Here is a 24613-nt window from a genome sequence, read left to right as displayed (position 1 = left end):
TTGAGACAAGGCAACTCTCAACACCTCTTGGAAATATAAGAGAATAGCTCATCTATATCTCATACATATATGCATACATACACACACATATTTATATATATATATTTATGCCTGTGGGCACCAGGTATCCTCAGCTGTGTTTTTGGAGTGGGGCTCCTAGGACAGTGTTGTGCTTGATTCCATGCACAGCACATGAATCTTCATTGTAGTGGCTGGATATATTAACGTACTCACAGTACAGCCACAGGCACCTTGAATAATGGCCAATACTGAAAAGCACATACTGACAAGCTGAGGATTGCACACAGCTCTCTTGCATTAAATCATCCTTGACTTGATTTCATCCCTCATTATACTCATTTTTCTTAACATTTTGCTAAAGTCCACTGTGCTTCTACTTACAACTTTCTGACCCTTTCATTAATGACCCTCATCAGCTGGTGTTTTTTTTTTAATTCAGAGCAGCTCCAGCTACCTCTGTTACACTCTGCAGATCTGCATTCTAACTTACCTCTATTCTCATGTCCCTGGAGTTCATTCAATGTACTCTTCTTGCCTAGCTATACAAAAGGGTAGCTGGACATACAACATCTTAGTGCAGCTGTGGTCCTACCTTCCAGGACCTTGTATCCAGTACTGCAAAACACAATTATGGCTGTTTAGCCATTTGGAAAAATCCTCCCTCTCCTTTTCTAATGCACCTGAGTGTGGCACTGACTATCAGACAGTTTCTCAGACTTAGAAAAGCCAATACAAGAAAGAAAAATGAAGGCTAACTGGAAGAGAGGGATCTGGTCTGAGTCGAGCATAAAGAAGCTCACAACAGCTTGAAGAAGAATAGAAGAAATTACCTGTTTTGTTGATGTAACAGATCAAAAGCTATTCATCTTGAATGGCCTTTGCACAGCAAAGTGTTCACAAGGGGAACGTTTCTCATCCCTCTCCCTCTCTAAACTGGAATGGATGGGGCATTCTCCTGCAAACATTGCAGGAATAAAAATGGGATTCTCCTGTCCTGATCAGCCAAGTACATTTCTTATCTGTGGCAGCAGAAAAAATTAAGTGCTGGAAAAAGTATTGCACAAACTGCAACTTAGGGGGCTTCACAATCACTCTTGTTTAGTACCAATTGTTTTAAATGATCCAGTGGATCACTGATGGAATGGGGAATAAAAGGGATGATTGCGTCACATGCTTGAGAGAGAAAAGGTGCATAGACTCACCCACTGGGTGTTCCAGGACAGGCACTGAGAAATTTTGTACTGCCTAATTTAGAAACAGACTCTGATCTTTTTCCTCAATTGCAAGGGTGATTAAACTCTGAGCTAATTAAACTGCATAGTAATTACCTTGCTTGTTTTAATGTGTCCTCTAAAAATTGTACTGCTGTATTTGTCATACTGCTGAGGGCTTATAAAATACTTCTAATTTTTTGCTGCTGCTGTTCAGAGGGAACTCCTGGGGCTTGCAACACTTGCAGCCTTTGCTGCTCAGACCCATTTCTGCTGGGAGCCAGATGACCCTGGGCAGCAGAGAAGCTGCAAGCACCAGTCAGGAACAGAAAATCCCCAGAAAACCTGAAAAGAAAGAAGTTAGTGACCAAATAAAATTCTCCTGTTCAGCTGGTGAATCTGAAAACAGCAAGAGAAGAACATTGTCTCCACGAGGAGGCAGCTGTGCACATTCTGGTGTAAGGTCAGCTTGTGGCTTTGGTGCCTGGTCCATGCAGGGCCCATGTGGGATTGTTTGGATGGCACCACTAGCCTTCACGCCCTGTGCCTGGAGCAGGGTGTCTGAGCAAGGGAGGACCATGGCTTGCACCTGTCCTCCTCCTTGCCATCTTTGGCTCAGCTGATGACCACAGGGCTGGGAGGGCAGAGGGGGAGAATACCAACCACTTCCAGTGTGTCACCCTCTCTCTCCTCTCACAGGGAAGTGAGTAATAGTGTTTTCACACTCTCCCCTGCTTATATCTTTGCTTGCATTTCCTCTGCTAGTCATCCCACACAAAACCAGCCCTTCCTCGGGCAGCACCACCCTGCCTTCAGTGGGAGTGTGAGTGGAAATGGAGTAACAATCCACACTTGGGTTATAGCTGTGGGAAAACAACTTCATCCTCATAAGAGTTTGGTTATGACCACATCTTCATATTAGCAAGCTATTTAAAACATAAAAGAAAATGTCTCTCTTCTGCTTAGCTGTGGTATCTTAGGCTGTGTTCCAGCCAAGGAGTGCCTGATAAAGACTCTGTATTTTTCCATTAATTAAGATGCTTTAATTAATTGGGACAGCTAATTTGAATTAGCTCTAGGAATAGGTATAGCCCTCAAGAGAGCAAAGAACAATGACTGCAGTTAATTCAGAATAGATGAAGGAAATCTCTGCTTTAGGAGAGGCATTCAACCCTATAGACCAAGGCATCACTGGATGCACAGCTGCTCATTTAAATGCACCAGGTTTTGTTTTGTTTTATTTTATTTTTTTACAGACAGTGCTTGTTTGTCCTTTCAGGCGTTACAGTCACGGGGGGTTTTACCCCATTATGTGATCACAGCTAGGTTTCTGCCCGGACAAAAAAAGATACTTTCGACAACCCTGTATTACCTTCATATGACACAAGAACTAGAAAGAACTCCCTGGCTGTGTCTTTCCGGTGCTGGCACGCCGCATTTCCCCCAGCCCCGAGGCAGTCGGGTCATTAGCAGTTCTTTCCATTACTGCCTTTCTTTCACCACACTGAGGGACCACATGTGAAAAACCAACATTCTGATGGCACATAGCGGGCTCACCCACCTTGTTAGAGCAGGAAGCAAGGGTGGAAGATGAGATCAGAAGCCTCTGAAGTAGCAGGAGATCCAGGGCTGATTCCATAGATGATTCCTGATTCAGAATGGGCAAAGAGCCTTTCCAAGGAGGAAAGCTGGATTAGGGGTGCAGAAAACAATCAGAGGTATTTGCTTTCTCTTTTGCACAAGCACACTCCTCTCAAGAACAGAGGTGAGAGGGGAAAACAAGGGGCAAATTTCGATCAGCCATTGTGATTATTCGAGCAGTAGCTTTGCATTTTAAACTCCCTGGTGCGTTTATCTCTGCAGGAAAAACTTGTTCCACAGAACAGGTAGGTCTGTCTGCAGGTGCAGACAAATCTATAGATCATTGTTCTTTACACTGAAACACGGCAATAGGCTGGCCTGTGGAAGGATTTTGATGCTAGATACTAAAAAGAAAGTGTTCACTCAAGAGTGAAATGTTCTAGCTAACCAAAAACTGCCGCAGCCAGGATAGAGTCCTTATCACTGGCACAGGTGTGCAGATAACAGCAGCCTCCAAGCCCAACAAAATACAGCTATTTTAGAAATAGCAGGAACTTCTCCTTCTTGTACAAACAGCTGCAGTTGGACATTGTTGAAAAGGCCAGAGAATATTTGCTTTTTTCCCACCCTGACATGAATCCTTCACATCAGATATGAAGCAGGATCCCAAGCCAATGACTTGGATTTCTTGAGACTATGCTTCTTTTTTTCCCCAGGAAGTACCACTTTGAGCTCAACAAACATGTCATCCCATCCTAACAGAAGCAGAGGTTCTGCAGGACACTCATGTAAAACATAAAACAGCAGATTAAAATATTTTTAAGCTTTCTGCAGATCAGTCAATCCAGTTTTCTCCAGGAGCACACCGGAACAAGAACATGAAACAATGCTTGCAAAAGTCTCCATGGGGATAACCACCCTAGATTCAAATAAGGGCATTGCATTCCCCACTTTTCACCCTGTATAATATTGTAAACCCCTATCAGCCCTGTATGAGGTACCTCACTCACTACTTGAAGGACCCCAAAGAGCTGGCCAGCATCAACATGAGAATGACAGTTTTCAACAGATTTTTCAGTTCGTCATTTTTCCAGAAAACATGGATTTGTTTGGGTGTTTCTTTGCTGCTGGGGGGTGGCACTTTTAGCTCTTTTGTTTAAAAATAGTCATCTATTTAAAAACCTGATTGCTACTAAGTACACCAGGAAGGCTCCTTCAAGTAAACAATTAGACAATTACAATGGAAGATATTAAAATAAGGTTTCTGTGATATGATGGGATTGATTTAAGAGGGTTACAGGAAGATGGAGCCTGCTGTTCTGTGACAAATTATTTCCCTGAGAAAACTCAGTAAGGGAAACATAATCACATAATGGAATTGATCTTGAAATATCACTAGCTCCTGGATTTGGAAATCAGCAGCCCCCCAGTGACCTTGTATTTAGTATCTTTATTCATGAATTAGGAAGAGAAAAGGTAAACACATAAAGGATAAACCAGTAGACAAGAAGGGCAATGTCAGGCTTGTTTAGTCCATGGGGAACTCAAATGGAAAGAGATCCGATTAGAGAAGTGAATTGGGATGTTAACAGGCTACATCAAAAAAACAAGTCTAATGGGTCATTTAAGGCAGGACAGAATGGAGACCTGCAGAATGACAGAGCGAGGCAAGCAGAAGCTGAAGGTAAAACAGAACTTATTGAAGCAATTTAGGGTCACATCAGAAGTACACCTGGTGCCCACCTGTCCCTAAGAGCCCTTTGCTTCTCAAACACTGCTGCACTCAAACATCAGCCCAGATCATCAAAACAAAAAAATCAAGAGTGGAAGTGCTTACTGTGCTTTCTCACCCCCTTCACCTTGAAAAATGTTTTTGCTTATGGCACCCCATCACAGGCTGTCCCCTGAGGCCACTGGTAACACCAGTTAGCCTTTGGGACAACTCTCATGGTGGCAAGCAGGTAGGAAAATCTGCTTCTGTCCATGAAAACCAGTGTACTTGGGGCTCCAGAGACTGGCAGTGGCTGTGGCTCCAGAAGGGATTGATTTCATTCAGGAGTTCACATGAGCACCAGGAAATGCCAGGACCCTGTTCCCTAGGACACTGAAAACTGTGCCCACAGGATGAGCAAAACCAGGAAGGCTACGTGGTGGAAACGTCAGGCTTGAACTCCATGGCCAAAACTGAACGGGCAACTATTGCACTTAAAGCAACTACAAAATCTTTGTTGAGTGCTAAATAACACCACAGAGTGTTCATCAGGATGTGGGCTGGAGGAAGCACCAAATTCTCCCACGTGTGGCAAAGTGAGGAGCTGTGAAAGCGGCTACAGCCCTCTCAAACAGCAGCTTTTGAGCTTTCCATCTACATCCCTCCCTCCCTGTGCAAAAACGCTGCTGGCAAACAAATGTACACCAGGGTGAGTGGTACTCACGGTTTTCCAGCATCTTCCTTACTGGAGGATGGGGAAAAGCTGCTGTCCCAGCTACTTCAGCCGGTAGGAAAATCCAGAGACGGACACAACGAGTGATGGCTGCCCGATTTGGCTTTGCCAGCGTTAGTCTCCCCGTATTCCCCGTGGAGCGAGAGTGGCACCTGGTGGTCACATCGCCCTCGCACTAGCCAGAAGGAATTTTTTTATTACTATTTTTTTTTGAATGCTTGGTAGAATGAAAAAGATGGAGGAGCACTTGGTATAAAGCAGTCCTGATTAACTAGATCAGTGACAACCGCTGGCTGCAATTAGTCCTGTAACTCATTATTTTCCAACGCCCCTTGTCATTCAAATAGTGCCAATTGACAACTGTTGTTGCAACACACCCACTGCACCGGCCTCCCTACCCACTCATTATGCTCCTGTGAGTGGAAAGGAAGGAATGAGGACCTGTCCTAGCTTGCCGAAAACATGTTGGTTTTTTTTTTCCTAGCTTCTCAAAAAATATTCAGGGCTTTCTATGCAGGCAGAAATAAAATAAGTCTGTTTCCAATCAGCTACCAAATGCACATCCCTAGAGATGCTCAGGGCCACATGTGCCTTGGAAGAAAATATTGTTATTCTCCTTCTGTCTGTCATTGAGACATTCTGTGCCTTGGCAGGACATGACTTCTCTATGTCCCTGCACTCTGCAAACCCTGTGAATAATAGATGTGCTCCGAGGCAGAACTTCTGCCAGGGCTGCTCCTGATATCGTTAACTTGTCTGGCAAGCTGAATTTTTGGTTCAGAAGGGCTCTGAGAGATGAACAGAAAAAAGCCCATACAAAGCACTGAACCTAAGACAACCTGTTTCCACTGAATTCAGGTCTTGTGGCTGAGTGATTTTTGTATGACTGAAGGGTGAGTGCTTCATTAGAGATCAGATTATGATGGATTGTATGTCCCTTCACTTCTGACAAACAAACTCCTATTGCAAGTTTTTATGTAGCTGGGCCCCTCTCTCTCTCCTGGGCAGTGTCTTTGCTGTCTAAGAGCAGCTTACTCAAACTGCTGCCTTTCCCTGTTTGAGACTTATTTTTTTCCCCAGCTGCACCTTTCCTAAAACTCACAGGAACACATGGTCTCAGAGATCAGTACCTCTCTGCTTGGAAGGAGTTTCCCAATGTGTTCAGCAGTCACCAGGACGGGCAGTGAAGGATGCACACACTGGTGTGGGCACACGGTGCAATAGCATGAGCTGCACTTCCTTAGGAAAACAGACTACAAGGTCTGGGACTGCATGAAACAAAATCCATCCCTCCGTAGCGGTTGTTCTGCAAAGAAATTATAACAGCAAAGATGAGGCAACCATACAGCAACTGCCACAATGTGGAAGCCACTGGGGCTGGCTTTGCTACGGGCCAGGGTCACCTTCCCAAGCACCATAACTGCACTCAGAGAGGGATGTCCACCTGTCTGGCACTACTCCAGCACAGGCAGCTACTGGAGAAAAGGTGACTTTATGTGAACACTGCTATCAATTTTAATGAAGAGTGGGATCTGCAGGTACAGCCTGAGGATGGCTTCTTTGGCTTTTTAACCCAAGACACCCTCAAGGTAACAAAAATGTTGTAGTACATGATGTATCTCAGATGTATCCTGGAAGGTCCATCTGATGAAGAAAGCAACAAAGTGCCAGCACCCTTCCCACCAGCAAGTTCTCCTGTTCTAACCCAATGGTTGAATCCCTGATGCAAGGGCAGAGGCTGTGGAAGAAAGAGAAAAATTAGGGGAGAGGGAGAGAGGTGGTAGGAAAAGTGCTCAATCACTGGGAACAAGTGCTAAGAATACTGTCATTAAAAGGCAACAGTGTAGAAGTGCAAGATGAAAAGAAAAACAGCTTTGAGGGACAAAGGATTTACTCTTTCTTGTTTCTTCTTGAGATGTGCCCGTAGATGGCAGAGGAGCATTAATATTCTTGCCCCATCTTCTGCAGAAATACAGAGCTTGCTCCCAGCCTGCTCTCTCCCCCTCCTTGTTTTCCGTCATATCATCATCATCACAAAATCATAGAATGGTTTAGGTTGGAAGGGACCTAAAAGATCCTCTAGTTCCAATCCCCTGCCATGAGCAGGGACACGTTCCTCTACACCAGGTTGCCTCAAGCACCATCCAACCTGGCATCAAACAATCCCAGGGATGGGGCATCCACAACTTCTCTGAGCAACCTGTTCCAGTGCTTCATCACCCTAACAGTAAAGAATTTCTTACTAATTTCTAATCTAACCCTAACCCAAATTCCCCTTGTCCTGTCACTACATGCCCTTGCATAAAGTTTTTCTCCATCTTTCTTGTCAACTCTCTTCAGGTACTGGAAGACCACAATTAGGCCACCCCAGATTATTCTCTTCTCCAGGATGAACAATCCCAATTCTTTTAGCATTTTCTCATATAAGAGGTGCTCTGTTCCTGTCATCAGCTTAGTGGTCCTTCTCTGGACTTGCTCCAACAAGTGAGGAAGGGAGAAAAACACTGCCAACCCCCCAAACACAGACAAGTTCTGTGCAGGTCTTGTCGCTGGTTCAAAGATCTGCTTACACAGAGGAGCACAGCAATAGCAAGCCACAGCATGAGCTCAGACTGCTGTTGTAACACCAATGCAATGCTCAGGATCAACCTCTTTTTCTGACACACAGGGATTTTTCTGGTTTAGCTTATGTCATGATAAAATGAGTTTAAAACAAGTGAAAAAACAGTGCTGCCTTTATTCCACAACAAAAGCATCCACACAGGCCACCAGCCCAGTGGAGGACTGAATTAGATTTACCAGTAATTGTTACATTTCTGCCCAGAATCACTCAGTGGGGATCTGTACCGTGTTTTGTGAGGTCTGTGCAGAACTAGGAGGAACAGTACAACCAGGGCCTGTTTTGACATCCATGTCACATGCTCTTGCAACTGTTCTAGCACTGCTCTTACAAACAGGGAAATACTACTGCCTTTCTCCATCCCAACATCTCGCAGGCCATAGCTGCCCTCAGAGTTCAAGAAGTTCAGTGGTGTTGCTCCTGGAAAAGGATGTGGCTATGAGACACGTTCCTGCATCGTGGCTGGAGCATGTGATGCCTTTTGCAGGCTGAAGGTTTGCAGCACAGGAATGGTTACAGACATGGCAGTACAAAAGGAGAAGTATCAACTTTGTGTGAAATACACTGCAGGGTTCAAATAAAGCCATAGGGTTAACACAGGACTGGAAAACACCATCTGGAACTGACTTTATTTGATAATTTTTCTGTTTTGAAAGAGAATAAAAGGAGAAATAAGCAAGAATGCCCTCAGCCCGCAGAAGAGAAAAGGATGGGAAGAAAGCAAATGAACACTAACCTGTAAATAATACTAAGTATTAAAGATAATTTCAAAAAACACAAACCAGCAGCACATTGTAAAGATGACACTAAATAGCAAAGCTGCCTAAGGACAGCAGGATACAGGCCTTTCATCTACTGGTCTGCATTTGATAGTCATAACTTTCATGGGAAAAAAGGCTCGAGTACTTGACAGACTTGAGAGAAAACCTGTTTGGTATTTGGTGAGACACAAGTCCCTGCCAGAGGCAGAGGGCAATGTGAACTGCTCCTCTGGAAGGAGCCATCACTTCTGTCGTGAGAGAAGATAATGCACCCTGAGACAACAGGACACAGAAAACATCACACTGACAAATCCTCTTGACACAGCAAACGAAGGGATTTCAGTATCAAGGGAAACTATTTTGAGTAAATCTCCTGTAACCATTTGTGTCGTATTAGTAGAGAACTGCTATCACTCAGAAGAGCTTTACAATGAGGGAGGTTAAACACTAGGTCCTAGGAGAAGATGACAGATTTGGAATGTACTTCCACAAAGATGATCGGGGTCAACCTCTTTTTCTGACACACAGGGATTTTTCTTCTTGTTCCCACTATTAAGTTGTTCCCACTGTACATTCATATACAAGATAAAAACACTGGGTGCCAGGTACAGTCTCTGCAGTACAATGCAGCATTCTTCCTTTGAAATTAGACTTATTTGGCAAGATTTATTAACCAGTTGCTGAAGTCACACATGCAAGTACCTGTAGACCTCAGATGGCACCAACCACATGGTGAAATCTCAGAACCACACCGAGTGTGCAGCAGCAAGGGAGAGCTTGGGGCTGCCTCTGGATGGGTCCAAAACTCACACTGGCATTAGGCAGAACCAGAACAAAAAGGCAGGTGGATACATGCACAGACCCAGCCATTTTAACAGTTCCTCTCCTAAATGACTGCACTATTTTTGGAAACGTGTGAAAACAGAATTGCAAAATGAATGACGGATATTCCTCCTGGTTGTCAGTGGGGCCAAGCCACAAAACCCATGGTTTAGTGGCTATTCTGTCAAGCAGGGCAGGGAAAGAAGCTGGGTTTCTGCAGGATAGCATGGTCCCTGTATTGTAGGGAAGGAGCAAGCACAACAACATCATGACACCTTGTAAAATCATTTGCATTCATTTGCATGAACATGAAATCTCTGCAGACCCCCAGACCTCTCACACTGTATTAAGAAGCTTCCACCAGCTGTAACCATCTTGCAGCAAAAAGGTATCATTTCGATGAAATACTAATTGCAGAGCACATCCTACTAGGGCTCCTGAGGGAGGAGTGAAAAGCTGCGGGGAGGACACAGTTCATTTACATCAGTTGTCCTTATTATTCCTCCGCGTTCTCTTTTCTGTCTTCAATATCAATTATGGCTCATGCTATGACAACCATGGGGTGTAAAAGGAGTGATGGGGAGGCATGTTGAGTGGCTGGCAGACATTTATGCAGGTTTAACTTACCCCACTGCATCTCATTTTCCCCCTAATTCCTTATTTCTTCCTAACTTTCTTTTTCTCCCCCCTAAATCCTAAGTAGGATATGCTCAGGAATATATTGCATCTAGGCAAAAAAACAGATGGAAAAAATTTCTGCTTTCTTTGCCTAAATAACCCTGTTGATCTCCTCCACAGACAATGCAGAAATAGCTGTGGATATCCAGAGCTTTCGCCCATGTTTGGGAAGGTCCCGAACAGGAGGCATAGTCCTGACTGCTTACTCTGCGCAGGTTTTGTAGCGACATGCAAGGGGAAACAATGCTTCCAAATTGTTTGGGGCTTCAAACAGGTTAACACAGGTCTCATGCCAGCTGCTCTGGAGATCACCTAGAACTGATTTAACCCACCCCCCCACCCCTGCCCCCCCCAGGATTTCATTTACCACACTCCTCTCTTGGAGAGTTAATTTTCACCTGAAAAGGTCATGAAACAGCAGAAGTGTGAAATCTGGTAGAACCACCAAAGCCTGGCAAGTTTCTACTCAAATTGCTACAGGAAAGGTCCTTCTCCCTGATTTTCTCTTCTAAACTTGGTTTCCAAGCAAGGTCTGCCCATAGGGCCCAAGTATTTCTCTATGCACATACAGCCATTTGGTCATGATTTGGACATACATCAGCAGAAAGACTTGAAAAGCTTTCACTCCAGAGCAAATTCCCTTCCCTCTCGTGCTGCCTTGCCATCAGACTGGCCAGCTGGGGAAGAAATTAACTTCCAAAGTGCAAACTGATTGAATCAATTTCAGAAAAATAATCACCATAGATCTAAGGTTTACCTAGGTAGTTCAAATAGCATCTGAGTTAGCATCAGGCTGCATCTAGACACCATACATACCAAAACCATGCTCCTGGAAATATGGGCTCATGTTCCTTGGTAAGAGAATAGGCTTGGTATTCGGTACAGACTGCAGAAAATGGAAACCTCAAAAGATTTTAATCTGAAAAGGCCTTTTTGAAGGATGAAATACTTAGAATTGCAAGGGGCAGTGTTTTAAACTGATTCTCTTTCCATAAATTTGACTGTAATTTTGCTAGCTGCCTTTGCTAACAAAGGTTTTCAGGTGTACAAACCCAGCCATGAGATCAGGGGCTCCGTCTCCTCATTTGTCAATCACCTGTCTTAGCTCATAACATTGAAGTCTTGATTTGAACAGCATGGAAAAGAACAAAAGCTTTAGGAGAAAACTTTCACCTTGTTCAAAATCTACATGCTTTTTGAATGAAAAATCATCACAATTGTTGTTGAAACTCTGAGTTTTGAGAAAAAGAATGGCTTTTTTTGAGCAGAATGTCAAAGGTTTCAATAATTTAAAAACTGTTACAAAAGGTTGGTTGGGGGTTTTTTAGAGAGTCATTTTGAGATTAAAGAATAACAATTGTTGCATGCTTCATTGCAATTCCTATATAAGTTTTTTCTGTTTAGAAAGAAATGTCTACCTCAGCTGACAGGGGACAGCTCATATAAAGCCCAAACGTGGAGTGCAGCACACACCAAGGCTGGAAAACCTGTTCACCAGCAGGCTTAGTCCCTGGGGCTTAACAGGCCCCTCTGGAAGCCTCCCCTGTGGGATCCCTGCTGTCTCACAGCCATCCTCTTGACTCTTTTCTTGAGACCAGCATAAATTTAGTCATCTTTGAAACCTCTTGCTATCTGGTTGAAGTTAGGCAACAGTCCAGAAGCTGAGAGAAGGAAGATGAGAGAGGGAAACTTTTCATGGAGTTTGCGTGTCCTTAGGGAAAAGGGACTAAAAGCATATACCAGAAGCAGATTTTCAAAACATGGATTCAGCTACTGGTTGTCGTAAGGAGTGAGAGTGAGGAAGTTTTGCTCTATAATCCTATGACCTGTGTAATCCCTCTCACTTTACAATACCTCGTTCCTACATAAGAAAAATAATCCCTAAAAATAGAAAGCTACTAGTCAGGAAGGATCAGAATCACTTTTATCACTTTATGTGCTTTAAGATGAATCTGTCTTTCCCAACGCCTGTGTTGGGAAAACTAAAGCAGGGACTCGAATGAAGTGCTGCTCACATTATTAAAGGAAGGAGCTGTTTTCCCTTCAATATTGCAGGATGAGAATGTGCCCAGAGAGGCCGGGCACTGTGCTGCCAGGGATCTTGTGCTAAATCCTACATCAGCTGCCTCTCCTCAGGAAGACAACTTGCACTGAGGGCTACTTTAACTGCATTAATGAGTGGTATCTCACCATTAATGGTTATGCTATTGTTAATTACATCCTTCCATGGCTGTGTTATACATATGTATGTATTGCTTCAGCAGCCAGCAATAAGGGCTCCTCCTGTCCCATTCCAGCACTGCTTATGTCAGGGAAGGAGAGGAAGTGCCTCCGTGCATGGGTGTGCAGCTCTACCGGCCCACACACCAGCATCTTCTCGCCTTTTACTCTTGCACATTCCCATCTTACTCTGCTCTGAGTGCTTCCAGCTGGGAAAAGTTGTTCTACTTTGCTTCTCATGGAATGTATTTACAAACCATCACTGTTTATCTCAGAGGTGGCCAGGATGCTCATTTCAGTACCAGGAGCTGCAGGCCCTGCTTGCTGACAGCCTGTTCCTCCCTGCAGAGGATGCCCCTCGGGAAGCAGCTGGCATGTTGGAATAGGCAGGTTTTCCAGGCACTAGCGCGTGCTGTGCTACCTGTTCGGGCTTTCTCTGAGCTGTTCCTTGCGAGCTGAGGTGAACATTTCTTTCTAAATAGAAAAATCTTATGTAGGGATTATAATGAAGCATGGAGCAATTGTTACTCTTTTGCATCAAAATGACATTCTTCAAAAAGAAAGCCAACCAGCTTTTCATAATGCTTTTTAAATTATTGGAACTTTTTATGTTCTACACACACCAAAAAAAAAAAAAAAAAAAAAAAAAAAAAAAAAAATCAACCTGTTTTTTCTCAACACTCAAGAGTTTCAACAATTGTGATGATTTTTCATTCAAAGTGCATGTAGATGTTGAACAAGGTGAAAGTGTCCTCCTAAAACTTGTGTTCTTTTCCATGCTGTTCAAATCGACACTTAGATGTTATGAGCCAAGCCAGATGAATGGGCAGACAGAGCCCCTGAGCTCATGGCTGGGTTTGTGCGCCTCAGCCCCGCAGCCTTGGCAGCCGCGGGGGCTCCAGGACAGCGCTGCTCCCCGCTCCCGGCTGGATGGAGGTCACTGCCGCGCCGGGAGCCGCGTGACGCGCTCCAGAGGCGCTCCCGCCGCTCCCGCGTCACGGCCCCGCTCCGGCTCCCGCGCGGCGGCGGAAGCAGCGGGGAAGGCGGGGCGGGAGGGCGGCGTTAAAGCGGCGGCGGCGGCGGTGCCGGGCCGGGCCGAGCCCATGGAGCCGGGCGGCGAGGGTGGCTGCTGGTTCCTGTACTACGCGTACGGCAGCAACCTGCTGCGGGAGCGGCTGCTGCTGCGCAACCCCTCGGCCGCGCTCTGCGCCCTGGCGCGCCTGCAGGTGCGTGCGGGGGGCGGGGGGCTGGGGAAGCCCGGGAGTCCTCCAGGGAGCCTGAGTGTCCCCGAGGAGCCGCATGTCCCCGCGGCTGCGTGCGGTCCGGTGCCGCAGCCCGTCCGTCCCTCCCGCGGGGGAGGCCCCAGCACGGATCGGGCGATCAAGAGGATGGTGCCGGGTTCTTTGCCATGGTGCCCAGTGACAGGACAAGGAGCGATGGGCGTAAACTAAAGCGGAAGAAGTTTCACCTCAGCATGAGGAAGAACTTCTTTACATTGAGGGTGGCAGAGCGCTGAACAGGCTGCCTAGGGAGGTTGTGGAGTCTCCCTCTCTGGAGACATTCCAAACCCTCCTGGCTGTGTTCCTGTGTAATCTGCTCGAGGTGACCCTGCCTTGGCAGGAGGGGCTGGACAGATGATCTCGGGAGGTCCCTTCCAACCCTCTCTAGCCTGTGATTCTGACCCAGGGCCCGCTGCTGGGGCTGCCCACAGCAGAAGGAATGTTTGTGGTAGTCCCACTGCTGTGTGGTTATCTGACAGGGCTTAACCTTCCAGGCTGCCAGCCATTACCCATGGCCCTGCACTACAGACTTTGAAACGTAAAGTAGCAGGAAGAAATTCTTTACCGTGAGGGTGGTGAGGCACTGGAACAGGTTGCCCAGAGAAGTTGAGGATGCCCCATCCCTGGCAATGTTCAAGACCAGGTTGGATGGGGCCCTGAGCAACCTGGTCTAGTGAGAGGTGTCCCTGCCCACAGGGGCTAGAACTAGGTGATCTTTAAGGTTCCTTCCAAACCAAACCATTCTATGATTCTAGGTGCTCAGCTGGGTTTATCAGGCAGCCTTCTAGGAGTTTTACAAGGGTGGTGTTCTGTTAAAAAAAAAATCAAAATCCCTCCTTCCTTTTGGCCATGCTGGGTGCAGGTGAGGAGCTCTCCCTGCACTGTGTGAGGGGCAGATGGGAGTTTTCACCCAGCACTGCACATCTGCAGCTGACACTTCGTACACCCTACAGGGCTGTTCCTTCCCTGGGTTATTAAGTAGCATTCTATCAGCTTGGCTTTAGTGTAGGCTTGGAAACACAAGCTTGTGGTCATTAAAGCTGTTGATGTACAGATCTGTGCAACTGGAAGGATGCTTGGAGGAGCAGAGCATCAACTGATACCACTTAAAGAGGACTTGAAGGTTCTCTTGGGGTAACTGGCAGGAAATTATCTATGTTAGAGTGCATGAAGAAGTTCCAAAAACTTGTCATTAATAAACTCTCCATAGTCGGATACTTGGTGTCTCTTGGGACTATCAGCCTGGCAGCTGAGACATGGTCCTGTAAATCATGAGGCACTTACAGCTACCCCTCCACTGAATATGCTGAGAGCCCAGCACCTTGCAGGATCAGACCTTGGAGGCAGGGAGAAGGGCAGTAGTAGTGTGTGCTTACCTCTGAATAAAAGCAAACTTCTTCAGCTCTCCCAGCTCTCAGGTTGATTTCCAGGTTACCCAGTAAGCACCTCTTGTCCCACTGCAGGTTGGCTGTTCAGGAGCAGGCAGTCAAGCCCTGGCTTCTCTAGCTGGCCTTTGATCGATTGCTATGTTCCCTGCCGACACCGGGTGGCTTTACTCCCTTGATTCCAGCTGGAAAATCACTGATGCTAGGGAATGAGGGACTGCAGGAAGACTGGAGCTGATTCCTATTAATTGCTCTTAGATAGTGCCACTTGGACTTAAAAAAAGGAGAAATGGCCTGTAACTGGAGTGCTTTGGATCCTAAAGTAAAAACTTTAGTTAAACTTCAGCTAAACTTCCCTCTAGTTTTACTTTTTAAAGCTTTGTTAGTCTTCAGTCAAAAGCTGTTAAGAAATGGGATGTGTAACATGCACAGAAAAGATATTATACTGGTACTTAGAAGAAGGACCAAAGACCAATATCTTGCACCAAGAAAGTATCTACTGTGTTTTTTCCCATCTTCCCAGCAGTGCCTGATGCAGTTGAACACATGGTGTAACTTAGAGTTTCCTGCTTCCAGAACCAGAGCTAACTCTGCTGTTTCTGTGCAATCTCTGTTGCCCTTTTTGGGTGGTGCAGGTCAGGTCTAAGAAAATATAACTGGAGGAATAAAGTAAAAATCAGTGGGTTTTTTTCCCCTTTCTTGTTCCTTTTATTTTTTCTTTTAATGATACTGCAGTGAGAGTACTTGATTCCATCCAGGTATTTCCTTAGGGCTGCCCTGCAATCACTTGTCCTCATCAGTAACTTCAGTCTGTGACTTGACTGGACTTTTGTGCAAATAAATTGGTGCATCTAAGTAAACCTTTTTGTAGTGAAATTAGTTAAATAGGGGACATTTTATGGGCTAGGAAGATGACTCTGTTGATGGAGTAAACTGTGGCTTTGCCAGGCTGCTGTCACTCAATGCACACACACAGAAATTGATTGGTGTTGTGATAAGTGCTGCTTTTCTGTGTGTAAGCCTCCAACTGCTTCATTTTTTTGCAACCTTTTTCCTATATCTATTAGGATATGTTAGAAGAGAGTGATATGTCTCAGAGTGAATATTAATGTGTACATGTGTATATTTCAAATCAAACTTACAGCTTCAAGAGGGTGGTCGTAAGAAATTCGCAAAGCTGTGGGGCTGCATAGGTTTGGGTTTTATTTTTGTTGTTAAGCAGGTAGTCTTTCTTAAATCTTGGTGCTTTGGATTGGGGAGGGTTTTTTTTTTCCCTTCTGTAGTGCTAGGGAAGGACCCATAAACTGGTTAATAAGTAGGAGGGGATACTGAGTGTATTGAGTCAGGTGAGAAATTACATTGATAACATTCAATAACTCATTACTGTTTTTTTCATATATACTAGTATTTGATATTGCTTGTAAGAAAAAGTGATACATTATTTCTAAAAGAATGTTTCTACTTGAAAAAACCTGAATAAATTCACTGAAGGAGACATCTACCTTGACTTAAAAATACCCAAGAATGTTCCAGATGAGTGATGAGATGGCACAAAACATTGTAAAATACAAGGGATGGTATTTTATGATTGGGTGGTCTTACCAGTGCATGAGGATGGGACCCAAAGCTCACCATCTTGTAGGCTTCTTTACCCTTACTATTTTCCTGGATACTGCATATAGCATTTAAGTCTTATAACATCACAAAAAGCTGCTAAGGACTTGGCACCAGGTAGGCACATCTTTTGGGGTGAATGAGACCACACCAGTCCAGTTTCCTCCTTTGTGGCACACCTTAGCCAAGGGCCCGTCCAGTGGGAAGCACGTCAGCAATCCTGTCACTGCCTACTTGGACAAAAGGCAAGCTGACGCTTCTTCAGCAGTGCTGTGCTCACTGCAGAATTGGGTATGTGTGCTATTCTTGAGAAGGGAGTGCTCCACTTTCTTCTCACTGCTAGAAATTGTCAGCTGCTTAGGCCAGACTTCTGTGAGGTTTGGATATCAATCCAGTCTCTGCAGGCCAGGATTTTTATCAGTAGTGCTCTCTGCCTGACCTCTATTCCCTTTGTCCCGAGGCTGCTGTTTCTTAAGGGAAGGTGGAAATGGCTGACTTCAGCCCCTCGTGAGATGGGAGGTGGAACAGGTCCTGCCTCTCTACTCTTCCTTCTGTGTCTCCAAGTGGCTACGTGTGCTACTGTCTTTTGGCTGCCCCTTTCATGGCAAGAATAGCCAACAGCCCTTCTCTTAAGTGGAAATTGATTCTCTGCATTGCTTTCATTTGCAGGATTTTAAGCTCGAGTTTGGCCATCATCAAGGCAGGACAAGTTCTGTCTGGCATGGAGGTACAGCTACCATTGCTCAGAGCCCTGGAGACGAAGTGTGGGGAATAGTGTGGAAAATGAACACTTGCAATTTAAGTTCGCTGGATAAGTAGGTGACTTAACTTTTCCTGTCTTCTACTACTTTAGAGAGCAATTGAAAAGTAGTTAATTTTTGGTAAAGAGCTGTGTGGAAGCGTTGGTGTTGGAATCAAGAAGATGCTTTTGATTTTAATACGGGAATTCTATTTCACAGTATGTGTATTGACTTCTGACACTTCTGTGATTAAAATAACCCTGTTTTCAAGCTAAAGCTACTTTTAGGGGTGTTTTAACAATCTGTGGACCTTAATTTGAATCTGATATACTGGTCAGGCTCCTTTTTTTTTATTTTAACCTGTCTTCCCAATTTCCTGTGTCTTACAAGATTCTAAAATATGTATTTGTTCTATTGCATTTTTCCCTTTACTTTAGGGAGAATTTCCTTTGAGACTGACATCAATTTCTGTCTGTATACATCTGTAGACTCCAGTTGTAGCAGAAAAGGAAGGGATGAGGACAAGACTGCAGGAGAGAGATCTTTAATACTGGCAAAGGGACCTTTTGAGGAGGTTATTTGACAAGTCTTCTCTTCTAAGGATTTAAATTTTTTGTAAGCTTGAGGAACATCCAGGCAGGGAGCCAGGGTGTTATTGTTTCCCCCTTTGAATGGGAGAGCCTGACTACACCTTTACAATGCATGGTATAGAATGTCCTACCTGTGCCTGGTAATTAAGAGAAGTTCAAGGGACCCTGAGCAAGTTGTTCCCAGGCTGAAGTCTAAAAGACCACCTGGTTAAACAAAGCAAGGAATAGCATGACTTCTTGCAGGGTCTAAGACAGGACCTGGAATGTCATCCCCAAAACTTTGTCTGCTGCCATGTGCTTGTTGCAGCTTTTGAGATGTGCCTGCACAGCATGGTTTCTGGTACACAAGGATGGTTTGTTCTGAGCAGTTTCACTGTCAATTCCAGTAGAAATCTGGGCTAGTGAGGACAAGGGAGCAGGGCATAGTAAACGCAGTGAAAGCACTACCTTAACACTGTTCTCCTGCCTCTGGTACTGTTGCAATTTCACTGTGTAAATATGTACTTATAACCCCTGGCCGTGAAACTTGCTTCCAATGTGCTTTCGCTGCCAATGGTGAACCTGAAATACAACAGAAACTGTTGCCCAAATTCTGTTAGTGTGTTATGGGAATGGGCACTCTCAGCACTCTTGTCCTGGCTGGGAGTGTTAGTCTCAAGCAGGAGGGCATCTAGTTGGCATGCTTGTGGTTGGGGACAGCTTCACATGTCCCTGCTTTATGATCTCCTGAGTTCCCCTGCTCTTGCTTACAGGAGCACTTAAACGCCCTGACCCCCTTCTGCTGACCTTTACTGAAATCTCCTGGTTTACCATGCTTTCCTGAAGCATAAAACTTCCTAAGTATGATGATCCTGTCTGACAGCATCTGCTTTTGATAGTAGCCCAGTGTTTCCCCTCCATGGGGACAGTATTTTGCATTTTGACTCCTAAAAGTGTTTACATAGCATTTACGGTTAATATACTGTAGGATTGCAGATCCCTGGCATAAACTTTAGTGCTTGTTAAGGTGCTGGAAACTTGAGTGCTGTAACATCACCAAAATCTGCAGCATGGACACTAGCACTACAGATTACTTTTTTCCAGCTGTCTTATTGATGCCATGGGTGTGAACTGGAAATGGAGGGAAATTGGATGTGTTCTTGGCTTTTATAATGATAGTCAACAGTGCTCTTCTAAGAATTGCTCCCAACCAACTTGCAGGTGTTCATACTGAAGGTCTAGAGATCCTTTGGTTGCATGCAAGCTGATATATTTGTAGGTTCTCAACCAAGTTATTTCCTGAAATTACCATGTATAAAAAAAAAAAAAAAAGGCCCACCTCCTTTTTTTTTTTTTTTTACCCCTCCTAATCTGGGTAGAGTTGTCTGTGCTTTCTTATCCAGAAGTGGAGGAGGGAATATGTAATTGATGCTGCATGTAATTAGTTGAAATGCTAATAAAACACTGTAATCTATAGAAAACAAATATGGGAAGAGAAGCTGCTGCTTAGATGGCTGAACTCTTTGGCTTCAAATTCATTTTTGTTGCTGTCTCAGAGTCACTTTTATGAGGTTTTTTGTCCTCTGTACTTCACAAATCTGTAAGTTACAGACTAAATCATGACTTTGCCTCATAGAGTCTAGCAGAGGATGTTACTAAGCAGTTTTCTTGCTCTCACACAACCATATGACTTATTTTGTAGTCTGTTGGCCTTGAATCTGCAGTTAGCTTCCAGTCTGTACTTGCACTTAACCTAGTTATTCACCTAACATGGCCCACATTATATACATTAAATAACTTGAAATGGTAGCAAGTCTTTGAAAAAAGATGAGTTGTCAAATTTATATTGGACAAGCAGAGCTAAAACCATGTTATGACTTGTAGCTAAAGTACATCTAAAGTTAATTTTGTTATAAAGACTCTTGTATTGGTTAAGCTTCTTGTTTACTTCTTATTATTTCCTCAGATTTTTATTGGCGGCTAAATGCCGGTGGTTAAGGACAATAAGTAGCCTTGGTTTTGAGGGGTTTTTTTCTAAGCATGATTTTGCTAATAAAAAGATAAACAAAATTGTTTTATGCCCTGACCTAGCTCATAATTGCTGTGTATGTCTTGTGCAAGTTAAAAGGTGTCTTGGATTATTCACTGGAAAGTGCATTGCACAAGTTGTGCAAGTTTCCCCTTATTAAAATGTAACACAATGGGCAAGATAAAACTTTGCAATTGTTTCTTTATCTGAGTTGCAGTTAATGAACATGTGTCTGGCTCATTAATTCTGATGATCTTGCTTGTGTTTCTCTTTCAGACTACCTGTCTTCCACAGTAATTAGTTTAGGAATATTCTCTAACTTTTCAAGTTAACCATGAGTCATCATTTCTTCCAGAGCTGAAATGACAAAACTGAATGCTGCTGCTTCTCTAGAAATTTATTTTTTAATATGAAACAAGTTTGCACAAAAAGTACTGAAATATGTTTTGCTTTATTTGTTTTTCTGGAAGTATATTAACAGCGCAGACCAGTGTCCTGCCTTGAATTCTGTTTTAATAAATCCACATGTTTAATTGCACAGTTGGTTTGAAAGATGCATCAGTTATTTGACATGAAAGGAATACATGTCTTTTACAGGCAAGAGGGAGTTGAGGATGGCATTTATGTCCCAATAGAAGTTAATGTCCACACTCAAGCAGGAAAGGTACTGACCTGTCGAAGCTACCAGATGAAGGACTATGTCCCTGGTCCCCCTTCTCCACAGTATAAAAAGGTAGGTGTTGCATCACTTTAGTTTTGAAAGAATGTACAGAAATTTATAATGCTGTACTTCTGTACTATTTAATAAGCACTTTAATTACAGTGGGTGGAAGGCATGACTACTGTAAAGGTATAGCAGTCCTTGTGCAATGGACTGCTGTAATGATGCTCACAGAACATTGGTAGCTCTTACAGGCCTCCTAAATCAGTTTGAGTTTTTTGGTTTAGTTATGCCTTACATGAAGTCCCTATTTAACTTGTGAATTAGCTACGATTGGCACAGGGATTTCTGGAGGATATTGTTCACATATATGCAGCAATTCTCTGTTTGAAAAATTAATGTACTCCACTAAAAGGATGGAGGGAGGCTTCTGTGGGGAAAATACAGCACCTGACTTGTAGTTTCAAGGACGTGGATTATCCTTACTGTCTTGGGAAGTACTTGCTGTCACTTAATACAGGCGTCTGCCTGCTGCCTTTTACCAGGCACATCATCAGTACATCACAGGACTCCAGCAGCATTGCCGAGCACTGCAGGTTTCCCCCTTGATGGCTGATGAGGCAGAAGTGTTTCAACACTGTTCTGCAACACTGACTCTGTAAAGACACATGATGCAGTCACACAGCAGGCCTGACCTGCTTAGCTTGTGAGATCTGGTGCAGGCCCAGGCTGGGGTGGTGTGTCTGAGTGGTGCAGCTGTTAGTGCTGCTACACAGACGTCACTGCAGCTGGCTTTTCCTCCCTGAAGTAAAGAAACTGGGTGTGAGGCTGTGAAATCCCAAGTGTGCCGCCTTCTCCAAACTGAGGAACTCATTCCTATCAATTGACTTCCAGGAGCACAGCTAAGGCCGGCTGCTGTGGGACTGCTGAAGAGAGGGCTTGTTTAGAAAGCAGGCTCTGGTATTCCACAAACCTCCTCCCTGCCAGCCCACCTTGTGGCAAGGCAGATCTTTAGGGCTTTTCAGGGAGTTAATATGTAGTCTGCTGCTGTGTGTCAGCTCTCATTGGTATGCTATAAGTGCAGACCTCCACTATTGGCAACTTTATCATTCCCTCCTGGTCCTGTCAGGAGCAGTTGTTAGTTCTTCTCCTCTGCCCTCAGCTTTTTTTTTTTTTTTGTTAAGTTAACCAGGCAGGAGAGCTAAAAACTTAAAAGGTGACTGCATCAGCACATAGTGATTGAACTACATCCATCTACTGTTATGTACTTTTTGTGGCAAAGTTCATTCTTTCTAGATACCTCATCTTGAAGTGCATGCTATTAAATGCATGAAAACATATTAAGAATATTCATTTATATATGCAAGCTTGCTGGTGTTTCCTTCCAGCCATGTTGCTACTACTTCTTCTTTTCCTCTCACTGTCACATCTTTTCTTCCACACCAATACTTCCATTTCTTTTGTATATGGAAGGAAATCTGCAATAACAAACTCAGGAATCTGTGCTTTTTCACTGTTAAGTATCTGTTTCTGTTACTCCTGTACCTTGTCTAGGTACTCATTGTTGTCCTTTGGATTTCAACTGCTTAATTTTAAAAATAACTACTTTTTAAACCTTTAGCCAGCTTTACTGTCACACCTGAGTGAGAAGCATCATATATTATTGAAGTTATCATCCTCTCTGGAAGAAAGAATGGAATGACTGAATAACAGCTTAATTATAGAGTCTTGTGCACTTTAGTAACACATCAGAATCATAAGGGTAGTTAAAAGCCTTTTCAGAGTAATTTTATTCATGCTGTTCTGGTCTTCAGTGGTCTCCCAGAAGCCTGTGGCTATCCTTAGGTACAAATAGCGCTGTTTGAGATTAATTCTCTGGTAACTTAAATGGTTCTTCCTACTGAAGTGATTATTTGGAGGAGTCTGTCCTTTCTGTTACTGAAGGCCTTTTTTCCCCCCCTTTTAATTATAGGTCATCTGCATGGGTGCAAAACAGAATGGCTTGCCAACTGGTTATCAGGAGAAATTAGAAGCTATTGAAACTAATAACTATGCAGGACCGGTGCCAATCATGGAAGAGATTGAAGCTTCTATTAAAGGAGAGAAAATAAATTCTGCATAGAATACCTCTGCATTTTCTTGGCCATTCACCTTGATTTAGATACCTCTTCTCACTGCTGGTCAGCAGTTTCTTTATCAAGAAAAAATGAGTTTGCTGTGCATCTACAGTAAACCATTAGACATAATTTGCAGTCTGAAGACACAGTGACATTGGTAACTTCTCTTTGTATGTATAGCTTGAGTACATGCTGAAGTTTTTGCAGATTTAGAAATTATTCTGTAACTTGTCATGCAGTGCTGCATGCAAATTTGTGCTTCATGTCCAATTTACTGACCCTTTTAAAAGGAAAAGGCCGTCTTCATGAGTTTTGGTGCCTGTTGCTTTCTGAGGAATAAGGGCTGCAGGATCAGGCCCTCTGTTTTTAAAAGTTGTATACACGACTAGATTTTTTTAGATGCAAAGTAAACTCAAAACTCTAAGGGTAAACCTTTTTCTCTGCTACTTCTCGTAATGGTTTAAACCCCAACCTATCTGATGCTGTGGAGTTCCTGTTTATACAGTTAACAAAGAAAGAAATGTAGTATTTTTTTAACTCCTTCCATGTTTCTAAGTGTAAGTCCAAAAGGCAGCCTAGAAGACAACATTCAGCAAAGCATCTCATTCAAACCATCATAGCTTCCTCCTTTCAATGTCTAGTGATTGTCATAGGTGAACTAGTTAGTTATAACAAAGAGATTTTTAAAGAATTCGTTTTAGTTTGATATTTCAAAGAGGTTTTTAATTACCTTTTTGACTGGCTTGTTTGCCTGTCTAGGCCTTGGTCTCATATTCAGTGAAATCAGGAAGTTTCCTTTGAATCCTAGCACATTTATTCTGTGGCTTTGTTTGTCTGGTAAACCCCAAATGAACGAACTTGGCCTCTTGTATTTTTTGGGGGTTTTTTCTCCCCACAGCTTTGACAATCCAATGCAAAACTGGAAGCTTTTGTAACATACAGAGTATTTATTTTCGTGGTATTTTGCAACCCCTGCAGTTAGTCTATGGGGGATGAGGAAAGTTTGACAACCTGGGAGATGTCAAATCACTGAGATTTGGCTTATCTTCTCTACAGTGTATTTTTTTTCTCTTGATGTACAGAGGGGTGTAAGATAGAATTGATGTCACTGTGTGACTGCTTAGATAAATGATAAAATAACAGACTGACCATGTCTCCTCTCTATAAAATGTTTTCTATAAACTTCTGCCAGGTATGTGTAGGTGCTGTCCTGCTGTAATATGCCTGTTTTCAGAGCTGGGTACGATGACTGCTGTGAAACATTATACTTTCTGTATTAGCACTGTCTAGTTTGAGTAAATAAAACTCTTGATTACCAAACTGCTATGCCTGTTCAATGTGCACTCTTCAAGAATATCACAGAATCGCAGATTGTTTAAGGTTGGAAGGGACCGCTGGAGATCATCCAGTCCAACACCCTGCTAAGGCAGGGTCACCTCGAGCAGGTGACACAGGAACACGTCCAGGTGGGTTTGGAATGTCTCTGGAGAGGGAGACTCCACGACCTCCCTGGGCAGACTGTGTTGCTTATGTAAGTGAAAACTGGTGATGTGGGAACGCAGCTGAAGCCTCTATGGGCTGTTTGTGCTTTTTAATAGATGTAATGTCAATAGGAGCGCAAAACTATGCATGAACACACTCCTTTGCATCAGCACCGCTTCTTCTGCCTTACCCTTACCTTGCACCTTCGGGCTTTTCAGCTTTTAAATGGGTGAAGAAAACAGAAATAATACCCTGGAAGTGTCCTTGCGGGGGGCGGAGATTGACTGAGGGAAATGGTCGCTGCCGAGGGACCCCTGGCATCTCTCCGGGGAGGAGGCCGGGTGGGTGCGGAGGGGAATGCGGAGTTGGTGAACGGGA

At 43.9% G+C, this 24613-nt stretch overlaps 2 protein-coding genes across 3 annotated transcripts in view; one reads left to right on the top strand and one right to left on the bottom strand.

Annotated features, from left to right (window-relative positions):
- The window catches only part of ENTPD3 (ectonucleoside triphosphate diphosphohydrolase 3), a 38822-nt gene extending 33454 nt beyond the window's left edge, over window positions 1-5368 (bottom strand). For both annotated transcript variants that reach the window (XR_002045386.3, XM_019285822.3), the window contains exons 1-2: window positions 5249-5368; window positions 2794-2903 (exon numbers count right to left, since the gene is read on the bottom strand). Coding sequence is in view for 1 of the 2 variants with exons in the window: in XM_019285822.3 (XP_019141367.3) it covers window positions 2794-2903; window positions 5249-5261 (123 nt within the window). In the remaining variant the exon portion in view is untranslated. The remainder of the gene's footprint in view (window positions 1-2793; window positions 2904-5248) is intronic.
- An 8034-nt stretch (window positions 5369-13402) lies between these two features.
- On the top strand, window positions 13403-24073 carry GGCT (gamma-glutamylcyclotransferase). Its single transcript, XM_039548578.1, has 4 exons — window positions 13403-13584; window positions 17307-17452; window positions 20573-20708; window positions 22609-24073. Exons 1-4 carry the CDS (start codon window positions 13462-13464, stop codon window positions 22756-22758), a joined length of 555 nt encoding a protein of 184 aa, XP_039404512.1. The 5' UTR covers window positions 13403-13461; the 3' UTR covers window positions 22759-24073.
- The last annotated feature ends 540 nt before the right edge of the window (window positions 24074-24613 follow it).

This window comes from Corvus cornix, chromosome 2 (assembly GCF_000738735.6).
Source record: "Corvus cornix cornix isolate S_Up_H32 chromosome 2, ASM73873v5, whole genome shotgun sequence".
Classification (NCBI taxonomy): Eukaryota; Metazoa; Chordata; class Aves; order Passeriformes; family Corvidae; genus Corvus; species Corvus cornix.
The sequence above is the reverse complement of the archived record's forward strand: the minus strand, read 5'-3'. Positions and strand labels throughout refer to the sequence as shown.

What these genes read in the sequence shown, in the direction of transcription:
- GGCT (XM_039548578.1), top strand. Translation starts at nt 13,462, where the DNA reads ATGGAGCCGGGCGGCGAGGGTGGCTGCTGGTTCCTGTACTACGCGTAC. An exon ending in GCGCCCTGGCGCGCCTGCAG is followed by an intron (nt 13,585 to 17,306) that starts GTGCGTGCGGGG and finishes TTTCATTTGCAG; the next exon opens with GATTTTAAGCTCGAGTTTGG. An exon ending in CTTCTCCACAGTATAAAAAG is followed by an intron (nt 20,709 to 22,608) that starts GTAGGTGTTGCA and finishes TTTTAATTATAG; the next exon opens with GTCATCTGCATGGGTGCAAA.